The sequence below is a fragment of the Eublepharis macularius genome, chromosome 1, assembly GCF_028583425.1.
Source record: "Eublepharis macularius isolate TG4126 chromosome 1, MPM_Emac_v1.0, whole genome shotgun sequence".
NCBI lineage: Eukaryota > Metazoa > Chordata > Lepidosauria > Squamata > Eublepharidae > Eublepharis > Eublepharis macularius.
In genome coordinates, this window is record NC_072790.1 from 212,204,295 (window position 1) to 212,217,615 (window position 13,321).

A 13,321-nucleotide genomic window follows, 5' to 3' on the forward strand; every position below is an offset into this window, starting at 1 on the left:
CATGCTCAAAGCATGTTTCCATTAAAGTTTATTTAGCTCTTCATCCTTTTTTTATGTGTGTCCTCATGCATTATTTGCATATATGTTTATTTTTCTTTTTTATGTTTGTTGTTGCAAAATATCTATAAAAACAGGGTAAAGGAATATTCACCAAGGGCTGTTTAATAAGTCTCTAGCACAGCAGCAAGAGCTGGATCCACAACTCCCTTGTGCTGTGCCAGTGCCGCTTCCTCCTCCTGCAGTGCAGACAACCAAGCCCTGGGCTACTCAGCAGCCAGTTACATAGCCCTGAGAATGTTGTTTGCCAAGAAACATCAGTGCTTGTGTCATAGCTGTGTGTCTGGCTCCCTGGTTGACGCAGGGCTTGACTACCAGAGTACTCCCCAACAGGGATGGGAGGGCCACAAGAATCCAGATCAAAACTTCTGTGGATTGGGTCCAGGGTTTGCATACCCGATACATTCACCATGCTATGTCCCATTTACAGAAAGCAGATACAGAATTTTAGCAGGAAAGAGGCCCATAGGTCTCCTTAAACATTCTCCAACTTGATGCAGGATATTCTGTATTTAAAAGATCTGTGACATCTGGCCGGTGAACCTTTCATGGCAAATCTTCAAAGAAGGAAATTTAACAAGCTCTCTCATTACCCGGAACCTTCAGTTTCCAATGCTTAACTGCTGCTAAATTGGTTTTTGAAAACATTTCCACAATTCTCAAGCCTACATTCCCATAGTGTCTTTTCATATCCCACCTCCACTTACCCAGGTCTGAATAAGCACCAGAAAGTTACACTCCCATTTATCAAAATTTCCAATCAGCTGAACATTTGGGTTGTCTTCTAAGTCATTAAGAAAATGACAGAGAGCTAAACAGAAGTGCCTGGTAAGAGTTTCAGAACTGACAGTTCTCACTCAGAAAAATTGGCTGACGATAAAATTGAATGGATTGTAGGGGGAGGGAATAGAGAGAGACATTTTGCTGCGCTTCAGTGAAGGTTAGAAAACTAAAGCTGGGGAACACAACCTAGCTGAGCTACAGAATTTGGATTTAAGTTGATTTAGACCTTTTAAGTCAATTGTGGGTATATTTAACTTTGGATGATTGGGGAAGGCAATGGCAAACCACCCCGTAACAGAAGTCTGCCAAGAAAATGTCATGATGCAGCGTCCCCCCCATGGGTCAGTAATGACTCGGTGCTTGCACAAGGGACTACCTTTACTGTTTACCTTTAACTTTGAATGACTTACATATTTAGGCCATGCAAGAGAACTTTAAAAAAACCCATGATCCTATGCATAAACTCCTCAAGTTCTGGAATAAATTGTGCAAATTAGTGTGACATGCATAAATGTGATAACTGGCATATATTCTGACCTTTTAAATTGGCTTATATTATTCATTGGTATTGGCAGGGAAGGAGGGTGGCTGGTGGAACTCTGCATGTCTTTAGAGGTTGGCAAACATACTGATAAGCTATGGGAAGGGAGATAACCACTATTCATGATGTTCAGGCACAGATAATACTTGCAGAAACAAATGACAAATTTACAGCTTCCCACATAATAATTGTGCTGCTTTTCCGTTGTCCAAAATTTGGCCAAAGCAGTGGAAATGTCTTTTAATTTTCCTGCCCTTTACAAGTCCCTGCTTGTCCTCCATGTAAAAATGGCACAGTATGTTTGTAATCTACTACTAAAGCACTGAGCAGCGCTGGGCTTTAGTAACTCGCTAATAATAACCCCACTCTTCAGCTGTGTAACTCTTTGTGGGCTGCTACCAGTGGCTTTTCCTTGGCATAGAGTTAAAAGCCAAAATCTGTTGATAAATGTATTGATCCCTACTTGGGACTAAGCTGGCATTGCAAAAGGTTACAGCTTTCAGGATTCCGATTTAAAATGATTTGAGGGTGAAATGGCTGCTGAAGACATCAAGAATGTGACCGGTCAGAGCTGCCCCCTCTAGGCATCTCAGTTACAGTACAACGGGCAACGCGACCAACAAAGCGAGTGATGGCCAAAGCCTTGGTTCTGTCTTTGTTTGGGGGTAAATAGACGTGTGATGTTGAGTGGTTGTAGTGTTTTCCCAGTTCCTTTAACACACAATCTGATCCTCCCCATTCCAAAGTTCATTAGAGACTCTGAAAGAATTTGACAATTTGACCTTCAACCTATTGCATTCTCATTTACCTCTCCCTTTAACTTTGCCTGCCTTTGAAGATTAGCTCTTAACTAAGGTGATGGGCAGGATGAAAAAGCATGTTACCCTCCTCCTTTCTAATACCTGCATGTTGTCTTTTGATTACTTTGTTATGCTGGGGATGGGGTAGGCAGTAAGGAGGAAATCGCATTTGCAGAAACCCATCTAGAGTTCTAGGGCCAATCAGGGTTTTCCTATGACAGTAACCTTTTACTGGATTAGTACATTGTTAAAGTAACTGCACTGATTCAATAGCAGTAATTTTAATAAATGTATGGAGGAGGGCTGGTATGATTTTTTTTTCTTTCTGCACTCAGAAACGTGAGATTCTTACTGTTGCAATATATGAGCAAATGTGTTCACAATTAAATTACATGGCTGCAGTCTGGGGACTGTTAACATGAACAGTTTTCCACTGCCAGTTATGAAATGTCAAAGCCCTATACATATGGAGCACTGGGATTCTCCATAGCCATTAATGGAGAAATCCTTGTTGCCTGTATGGGGATTGCATTTGCTAGATTATGGGTTTATGAATTTGTCTAGCAGAGACATGTGCGGTAAAACTCTCACAGGAGGTCTATCTCCTCTCCTACCTTAGTTTCTTCACTGCTATCAATTGGGTACTAATTTACTGATACTTTCTAATTACTTTGGCCCTTTTCCCCACAGTGGGGTGTAAGAGTAGTTTACCTGGCTGCATTGCTCTGCACACAGTGTGCAAGATTTGCAAATGCGCATTAAGATTTTCTTGTATTGGAAAAATGACTTTTTGATTCCTCGTTATTGAATGCGGTCTGTTTTTCACTCCTCTTTCTTAGATGGGAGAAACCAGGGAAGCCAATGAAATGGTAAATGGAGCCACAGATCAGAGGACAAGCTCCAAAGAGACTAGTCCAGTTCCTTCCCCAACTGCAGATCGCAAAGCCAAGGCAGGACTCCAGGCTCAAACTGCTGCCACACTCCCAGCCAAAACGCAAGAGATACCTTCTGCTCAGATGGAGGGCTTCTTGCATCGCAAACATGAATGGGAGTCGCACAGCAAGAAAGCGTCAAACAGGTATTGTAGACTGAATAGAAATGGGGCAGATAGTTAATAAATATGATTTTTGGTCCTGTCCAGTCCAATTGTCTCAGTATAGTGCAATTAAAAATATACTATAAGTTCCCTCTCCTGTCCAACCATGGGCACAGTGGATGGTGAGATGGGGAACAGGAATTGAATGTGTACTCCTCACTGGCTGGTGGTTCAGGTGTGGTCCTTTCAGTAGCCTTACACCCTTGGGGTGGCCGCAGGAGTGCAATGAGGTCACTTCTGGAACTGACATCATGTGCACACAAAGAAGGAAGCCCTGGTAACTACCAGGCCCCCCTCTTCTGCTGGTTGCCATGGAAACCTGGCCACCCTTCCTCCATAGCCTCTCCCCTTCGCCTGCTTCCTCATCTCTTTCCCACCCACCAGCTAACTTACCTTTATCTACCTCCCTGGTTGTTCCTTCCTTTCCTCCACTTGGCAGCCTCTACCCTGTTGCACAGTGCCAGCTGCTGGGCCAGGCCATGTTGTGCAGTGGGGAACCCTCAAGGACTTCCAGAGGCGTACCTCATTTTTCCCTTGTATCCCCTTCCCCATAATATTTACACCTGAGGCTCTGTGTATGTGTGTGGAAATAAAAGGAGTTTTGGTTCTGACTAGGGCCCTTCTGAGGTAAAGGTTTAAGTCAGCATAAGGAAAAGCTGTAATAAAGGTCCAAGGCAAGACTAAAACTAAAACCTTACAGAAGTATTTATTATTGTTGTTGCTTTTGTTATAAAAGAATTTCTCTGGGCACATGCAAAATCCAAACCTTTACATGTAAACCTGTTTCGCTTCTCCTGGCCAGCTGCTTTTATTTGCATATTTAAAGCTACAGGTATAACAAAAGCTCAAGAGTTTTTTAGCTTACTGATGACTGACCTTACTCTCATCCTGTTATTTTCCTTCTCTCAAAGATCCTGGCATAATGTGTACTGCGTTATTAATAACCAAGAGATGGGCTTTTACAAAGATGCAAAAGCCGCTTCCTCAGGCATCCCCTACCACAGTGAGATTCCAGTGAGTCTGAAAGAAGCCATCTGTGAAATTGCAGTTGAATACAAGAAGAAAAAGCATGTATTCAAGCTAAGGTAAGACCTTTATAATTTGGAGGGAGAAAGTTATGTGGAAGAGGCCTCCTTTCCTGATAGAGATGGCACTGTTTCCCCCTATATCACTGGTTTCCAACCTTGTCACCATCAATTTTGTATGCCAAGAAAACCCAGTGCCACTGTGATAGAACAGCAGTGTGTGGCAGAGGACAGAATCAAGAACATGTGCACTCAGTTCATGGGCTGGGACACCTGTGAGCCATTCAGCTGTTAAGCAGTGGCTCACCTGTGATTCCCTATGCCCTTGGCTTTCTGGATAGTGTTATATCCAGATATTATATCACAAGATCAGGGACCCAAGGAATCATAAAGCAGGGAAGATAAATTGTTAATACAATACAATACAATTATACAATAATAATTCCCTCCAGCCCACACCTCCCAAATAACTATGGTCTCTTCAGGGATTGAACAGGCCAATTTCCCCATCCCCCTTTGTTTTCCTTTTTTTTAAAAACTGTTCCTCAACTGCTGAAAACATTCCATACTTCCTGGACCATGCTCAGCCTTCACTGGAAAGGAGAACTTAAAAAAAAATTCATATAGGAATGTTTTAATCATACCTAGGGAGTAGCCCAAGTTTGAAAAAAAACACTACCTTGTCTGTGAGTGGTCCCAGTTTGGTACCTTTTTTATAGATGCTTGATGTGACTACAGTCTCCATGACTTCTTGTGGGGGGGGAGGTTGGGTTTTTTTTAAAATAGTTTTATTTTTATAATTGAAGCTTTGGGGTTTGTTTAGTGCTCAGTAAGGGCAATGCCTGCACTCAGGGTGCCACCCAGTATTCGCTTGGTCTATTATGCTAGAATTAGAGGCTTGAACCACACAGTAGGCTTGATGGAATAGCTAAGAAACAGGTTTATTGCCATGGTATATGTGGCTTGGTTGTTTCTTTGTTTTCCATTTCTTCAGCCCTTTCAATATTGCAGTCACAGAGTTACTGGAGGGATGGGCCCTGAGAAAGCATAACAGCTACAAAGGAGGTTTCTTGTTTGTTGATTCAGATTTATAACATGGAACAAAAAGGCTTTCAGCTTTTAACTGTTTTTTACAGGAATGCACTCAAACCTTTGTAACACAGAGCAGATTGGCTTCCCCCCTTTTAAACAGTTTTTGACAGGAATAGCACAGAAACCCCTACCTATCTTCAAAATACCTACATTCCATAATGGACGTTCTGCCTAACTAGCAGACCTCCTAACCCTTCTCCCACCAAAAATTTTTTAAAAACGCACCCGACTCTGTCACTTGGCCAGTAGTTAAACTGTCAAACGCCTTTTTTCCCCTTTTCAACATCCCAGTCCACCATTTGAACATGATTGGCTGAGCCTCCTGGAGGGTGAAACTTGGCTATTGAAGTTGGTCTTAGAGGAATGATAAGACATCTCCAACATTCTCCCTTTTCCCCTCTGAGTTCATCATTATGTACATTCAACCATTTTGAGTCAGTTTCCATTCTTCTTCCCTCCTCCTTTATCTTCAAGAGGCAATGCAATCAGATCTTTTTTTAAAGGTCTGTAAGAAGTTTTTCAAGGGTTAAAAATGAATCCTCCCCTGATTAACAAGCAAGAAGGGGTTCGATATTACATTAGATGTAAATGGACAATGCAAAGCAGAGTATCTCAGCAGCATATTGGACACAGGAAAAAATTGAGGAATTATTTAGCTTTTTAAAATAATATAGACCGAGAGAGCCCAGCCCACTGATAAGAGAAAATTAATACTTTGAAGAAATTTGTGTATCCCTCAATGAAGTCAAAGCCTCCAGCAATGTGACTCGCTGGTGATTTTCCACGTCGTTGTATTATTTTTATTATCTCCATGTATTATTAATAGTAGTCTAATGTGGCCATGCGCTGAGAAAATATGCTGCCTTCCCACATCCAGATGACTCAGAGGGAGACAAAATAATCTCAATACTTCTTCCTAGCTTATAGTGTAAGACCCAGATATATCTGTCGCTGACAAGATGAACCAGCATTTTGAGGGGAGATAATGAGGGGGATCATGGATGCCTAGCCCTCTGTTTATGTAAAAGTAAATAGTAGCTGTAGGAGATCCTGATTTATATTACTGGCATGATAAGGGAGAGGAGGGGGTTAACCCCTTTTTCCCACAAGCCTTTTTAATGAATACCGCCCTCCCTCCCACAAGGTAGGGAAAATATACTATTCCATGGCAGAACCAGGAGAGGGGGTGAAGATTGAGAGTGTGAATATTAAACCCCCTCCTCTTGTGATGCTGGGACCCCTACAATTAAAATTAAAGCAGAGGCCCTTGAGAAGCTGAGTTCTGTGCCCTGTACCACATTTTGTGCTTTTTCTGCGCTGATGAGAATGGAGCGTACCAGAAGTCACGTTTATAAGGTGGGTCTTTTATGCATAAATGATTGGTAAGAATATGCAGATGCGCTGAGAATCCAGGTGTGGCTCTGGATACCATGGCTTTCTTAGGGATAAACTTGCATGGGAAACCCTCCCCAACCTATAATGTTATATAGGAGTGACTTGTGGGAACTTTCTTTATATTTCAGATTTTAGTATAAAAAGCATGTGATAAGCCTTCCTCAAGCAGGACTCTGAAGTCGTAGTATAAAAATTTCCTAAATACATAAGTTAACTGTATCCCTAGGATGTGTATCTCTACCACAGAATCCCAAGGCTATGTTGGACCATGCCTCTACCTAATGCTGTCGCAGGAGAGCTGGCTAGCCCACACCTCAAATTAGGACATGTTTGTGCTATTTGGACGCAACTTAGGATGTATGTGATACCTCTAAAATGAGGAATGAGCTGGTATGGCTGGCACTTGCACAAACACTGAGTCTTGACTAGGATTTCTGAAACAAGAAAACCAAGGATTGTAGTCGCTGTTGCTTCTAGTGGAGGAATAGGAACAGCCTGTTTTAATCTGCTACAAACTTCTTGTTCTGAATTACAGGCTAACTGATGGCAATGAGTACCTCTTCCAGGCCAAAGATGATGTAAGTTTCTTTCTCTTGTTCGGTTTTTTTTTTAAAAAAAATAGTGTCAGTACTACTAGTGTCCCATCATTGCTGTGGTATTCTTTGAATTGTATGTTAAGGAACAGATTCCTTTCTGGTGAGCAAAAAGCTTCAGCCACAGTATGTGTATTATGATTATTGTATTTATTTATTTAAAACATTTATATGCCACCTTTCCACCCAAGGCAGCGAACAACAGATATTAAAACACTGAAAACATTAAAATCATATTTAAAATATATCTATGAATATAATTTAAAACACAACACGAACATACACTCACGAGTATGTGTATTATGATGACACCACCATGCTCAGGGGACAAGAACTGGGAAGCCTCTTGGCTTATCTTAACCCATGCACTAGATACATTTGGCCAGAGGAAGTATCAGAAGGGCAGTGGGAATGTATGTTGGTGTCTTCTCCAACTCCATTAAACATCATAACATCCTGATACTATTTTAAGATGAGTTTAGAACTTAAAAGAGTTCAGAACTTTAAGCTGAGTTCAGGACTTACAGTGTGGTGTAATGGTTAGAGTCTCAGACTAGGATCTAGGAGACTAGGGTTAAACCCCCATTCTGCCAGGGAAGCTAGCAGGGTGACCTTGGGCCAGTCACACTTTCAGCCTTATCTACACAAGGCTGTTGTGAGGATAAAATGGAGGAGAGGACAATGTTATAAGCACTTTGGGTCCCCACTAGGGAGAATGGTGAGGTATATGAAATGAAATAAATAAATATCCCTGGCATGTCTGTGACCCTTCTTTGTCAAGATAGCTATATTTTTTCTGGGAGCTCAGGACAAGTTGCCCATCATGATTGAGGATGTTTCCCATGTTCTCCCTTTGGGACTGACAGGAGCATAGTAAGACAAGAGAATATCCTTCCACCGGGTCTCAAGGTGCAAGCAATGTCTCCAGACTGGAGACTCCAGGCACCACTAAGAAGAACCCTCCACTTAAATGAACTTGCCATTTTTGCTTCCTTCAGCTTGTTAGCTCTTTTCTGCAAATGTTCCATCTCAGAAATCCATTTATAAATATGTATAAAGCATTAATTTTAAAAAACTACAGGGAAGCTGACGAACTCCTAAAGTGCTCTGTGTGTATATGTCTGAACATTAATGCTTCTTGCAGGAGGACATGAACACATGGATCCAGGCTATCACCTCTGCAATCTCTTCGGACAAAATCGATGTGTCTGCAAGCACACAGAGTACCCCAGCTACGAGCCGTGCCCAGACCCTGCCAGCCAGCGTTACAATAACCAGCGAATCAAGTCCCGGCAAGCGGGAGAAAGACAAAGAGAAGGACAAAGAAAAGCGATTCAGCCTTTTTGGGAAAAAGAAGTGAACTCCCATCTATCCTACACGCTGCACTTCTCCGACCGTTCCAGTGGAATTCCAGCATGCAAGCTCAGAACCAATACATTACTCTCCGTGCCTAATGTTCCTCAATGTGATTTAATTTTTTTTATTTATAGAGCATTAAAAATACACAAAAATATTCTAAAGTTACAAATGTCTGAGGTGCATTGGGCAGCTTCTGTTTAAGAGAGAACCAGGTTTCTTTCTTTTTCTTTTCTTTCTCTTTTTTTAAAATAAAGTTAATGTAGATTAGATCTTACTATTTAAACTGTTCCTCAATTTTGTGAGGCTGTCTTGGAAAACAACCCCCTCCCCCCATACCTTAATGTCATTGATATGCAAGGCAGCGGTGCTTACAAAGTCAACACGCCCATCGGAGACAGACAGACGTACACTTTTTTTTTCACTTCCATCTAAAGTGGTTGCACTGAGTCTTGATCAAGTTGATTGTTCCCACTGCGAATCTAACCTTTAATGAAATGGGTAGCATATTCTCTTTTGCCGTAACAGAGTGCAGCCCAGCATTAACTTGCAGACCAAAATCATTTGTATCCAAGCATCTGTTTATTATTAACACGATTGTGACGCTTTTTTCCTGCATCTGGCAATGACAGTTAAGAATGTTGGTATGGACAACGAAGGACTTAGCATACTGATAACAGTTTTAAATAATCTGTAATTTCAGCTCTATCTCTTTTTTGCTGAAATACATTATATTGTATGTTTCAGATAAATCTAGTACAAAGTATAATAAGACTAGATGTATAATAAAAAAACCCTTTAAAATCATTGATTAAGTGTAAAAGTGGAACTGAAGCATTTACTGGAAAAAAGTAATGTTACTCCAATGGTTACTTGCTTGTCTGCTGCTACACTGTGTTATAATTTTGCTACATTACCTTTGCTCTTTGATACATAGTGTGCATTTCTCTGTCACTGTAACTATTGTAATGAACAATTTTCATCTTACTGCACAATCAAAAAACAAAATTTACATTTAATAGGAATGAATTTTCAGTGACTGGGCCTGTAGTCAGGATAGTACTGGAACTGGCTTTCGGTTGTATGGAACTGTACCTTTAGACTTTTACCCTATCTGTTAAATATATGCTATGTCATTAAATGCTTTTAAAACTAAATCTGATACTTAGATTCCTTCTTCCCTCCCTACCCAACAGTAACCCACTCACCCCTTTTCAATATATCAAATACTGATTTTGAAAGAAAAACAAAAATTTCTTCGATATTTTCCCCTTTTCCTTGGCACATCCTTGATGAGTAGGTTTGCCTGACTCATGCCTGGAGATCTCCTGGAATTACAACTGATCTCCAGACTACAATGATCAATTCCCCTTAAGGTAAGGGCAGATATGGAGGGCAGACTCTATGGCATTATACTCCACTGATGTCCCTCCCCACCCCAAACCTGGCTCTCCCCATGCTCCATTCCTCAAATTTCCAGGAAGTTCCCAACCCAGAGTTGGCAACCCTATCGATGAGACATGGAACTAGCCAAAGAAGTCTATTAAGGTCCTAGTATCAGGCCATCTGAGCAATCACATCTTTTGAATAATTTGCTCCCTTTCACACAACACCTACCCTGGCCCTATGGAGTTAGACAAATGGTTTTACAATTGGGAAATAGTGTGTTGCTCAGAGTGATTGTTCCAGAACACCTCAACTGGTGAACCTATGGCTAGGGTGAATGTTGGTCAGTATACTGGGGGCAAAATTCTTACTGTTCTATAGGTTTCTAAAACTGCAGCCTCTACTTGAGGACAAGCAAATTTATCTAATGGGGAAGGAAACTGCAAACTATTTTGGGAGGGGAGGTCTGCAAATCTTTGTTTTCTGTGATTTTATTTGGTTCCTGGTTAATGTGAACCTGTTTTATCTCCCTATAAGTAATTAAACACAAACAGGCCCGGTGGCTCTGACCAAAGGTCCATCTGATTGAGCATCTTATTTCTAACAACAATTAATAAAATGTCTCGTAGGAGCCCTTAAGCTTGTTGTTTACCCTCAGTATCTGTGCTCACTGTAAGTGCTATAAACTGTTCTCCATATCTAGCTTTGAAGTTGTAGATAGATGGACACATTTGTTAAATCTAGATGCATCAAGTTCTCATCTTTATATATACAAGACCACCATCTGGCATACAAGTGGGTGTGCTTTTAAGTCTACTAGGTTGTACCCCCAGAACCACCAAGCAGTTGTTTATATGCAGGGTGTCCATATGAAACCTTTATAACTTTGAATCATAATAAATATTGAATGAAAACATATAGAGTAATAAAGTTTGCTTTATTGAACAACATATCCAAAAGTTTATTTTAAAGTATATTTTTACATACAGTTCTCCAAATTCCACTTCAACATGACCTCTCCGTGTCACCCAGAGCAAATCAAGTCACTACTTTTAACTCCAGATTCTCTCTGTGTCACGTTCCATCTCTTGTACAACATGAGGCTTTTCAGATCCTTAGAACACTTTTTTTTGCTCTAATAAACTTTTTGAGTTTCTTTACCATACGCAAAAAACTTGTTATGTTATGTGAGCCAATTTGGAAGCTGTACTTATTCAAAATTGTAAAGGTTTCATGTGGACACCCTGTACATTAAAAATGCTCTGAAATCATGTGCTATTGATAAAACCAATTGAAGACATTCTGTACTATTTGATTTGTACAATTACTCCCTTGCAGTCAAGCTATTATCTGGCTTCCAATATACATTTTGTAGAATCGTTAATGTACCATCCACATTAGCCAGAAGAATCATAGAGTTGGAAGGAACCTCCAGGGTCATCTAGTCCAACCCCTGCACAACGCAAGCTGTTCACACTGTTAGTTTTTATAGTTATTGAATTTACACTATCACTAACAACCCCTCTCCTCTCCATTGTTCAAGATAAAGTACTTCTTTTCCCTTCTAAAATACTGTTTGCTTTGTTTGAAAATCCATTATTAGCTTAGGCACTGAATATCATGTTGGCTGCCACTTTGTTTCCAAATTCAATTCAAGGCATGGTTAGAACCTTCTAAGTCCTCCACAGCGTAATAAAGTCTAAAGGACTGTCATGTTTCTTATGTTTCATTTGTTCCCCTGCACCAGTTATGGTCCTCTGGTCGCCACCTTCTGGTTATTTGCCAACTTAAGGATGCTCGCTTGGCATCCACTAGGACACTGTCTTTTTGTTAGTGGCTGCCATCTTGTAGAACAGGCTTCTAAAGGAGGTGAGGGGCCACTATGCTTAGAAGTCTTCAGGAAATACTGTAAGGCCATTTTATTTACTAGGGCTTCTAATGGGGTTTAAGCAGAAGGCATTTTCTTGAGTAGAGAGTTTTTATTGTACTGTGAATGGTTTTAATTTGGAATTGTATGCTAACTTTAGCCACAAAGGAAAGGCAGAATATCAATATTTTAACAAAAAGATAAAATAAGTGTTCATCACTGGAAGGATCCAGGTGTTTGATCACCCAAGCACCTAAATATCTAATGTTTGTACCTAGGAATATTGAAACATCCCTCCATTCCTGTGCAGGTTGGCATCTACACTTCTAATGCTAGAATCTAAACATTTGGAATATTTTTCCAGGCCAGGGGCCGCGAGATACAGTGCACCACTTGCAGCTGTGTTTCACCGGACTTTTTAAAGAGCTTGTGATTGTTGACATGGCAGTTTCCATTTTAAAAACGGGGTGCTTGCTTTCAGAAAGGAGGAAAGACAAGTCATCATTATTCTGAACAGCTCTTTTGGTGTTTATGGAAAGCTCAGACCTAGCAACCGAGAGCAAGAAATTCCCAACAGACCTTGCCTGCCTAAGAACTGTAATGGAAAAGCAATTCCTCAGTTAAGTCCTATATCCTCCATATCTCAACAACTTAGCTGTATAGTACAGAAGTTTAAGTGCCATGAAATCAAATCAGTCCTTTGGGGCTCTGAAGGTACCTATACTCCACTTAGTCTCATGAAATCAAATCAGGCCCCAGCTCTGCAACAGAAGATTACCGGGGGCGGGTGGGGTAATAGGAACAATACCTTGAATGAATGAGATAATCAGATAATTTAGCCAAAAAAACTAACATTGAATAATGTATAAAGGCTACATAAAGAGTCTGCAGAAACTCAAATAGGAAGACAGAACATGCATAAGAGCCAGTTTGGTGTAATGGTTAAGACTGTGGGACTCTAATCTGGAGAGCCGGGTTTGATTCCCCACTCCTCCACTTGAAGCCAGCTGGGTGACCTTGGGCTAGTCACGGCTCTCTGGAGCTCTCTCAGCCCCACCCACTTCACAGGGTGTTTTGTTGTGGGGATAATAGTAACATACTTTGTAAACCACTCTGACTGGGCATTAAGTTGTCCTGAAGGGTGGTATATAAATCAAATATTATTATTATTATTATTACTGTAAAATCATATTCCTTGACCAATGTAAGCAATTAAATATCTAATTTATACCCTAATAAGAAACTAAAGATTTAGCCATAGACATATGATTCAGGGACCCATTTTAATAACAGAATTTGCAGTTTTACCAGATTAGCATAGTTTTATAAG

The 13,321-nt window shown here is 40.6% G+C and overlaps 1 protein-coding gene across 2 annotated transcripts in view; it reads left to right on the forward strand.

Moving 5' to 3' along the window:
• The window catches only part of SPTBN1 (spectrin beta, non-erythrocytic 1), a 227,642-nt gene extending 217,747 nt beyond the window's left edge, over positions 1 to 9,895 (forward strand). For both annotated transcript variants that reach the window (XM_054986560.1, XM_054986569.1), the window contains 4 exons: positions 3,021 to 3,259; positions 4,189 to 4,362; positions 7,325 to 7,367; positions 8,527 to 9,895. In XM_054986560.1, the coding sequence (XP_054842535.1) occupies positions 3,021 to 3,259; positions 4,189 to 4,362; positions 7,325 to 7,367; positions 8,527 to 8,742 (672 nt within the window). In that variant the 3' untranslated portion in view covers positions 8,743 to 9,895. The remainder of the gene's footprint in view (positions 1 to 3,020; positions 3,260 to 4,188; positions 4,363 to 7,324; positions 7,368 to 8,526) is intronic.
• The last annotated feature ends 3,426 nt before the right edge of the window (positions 9,896 to 13,321 follow it).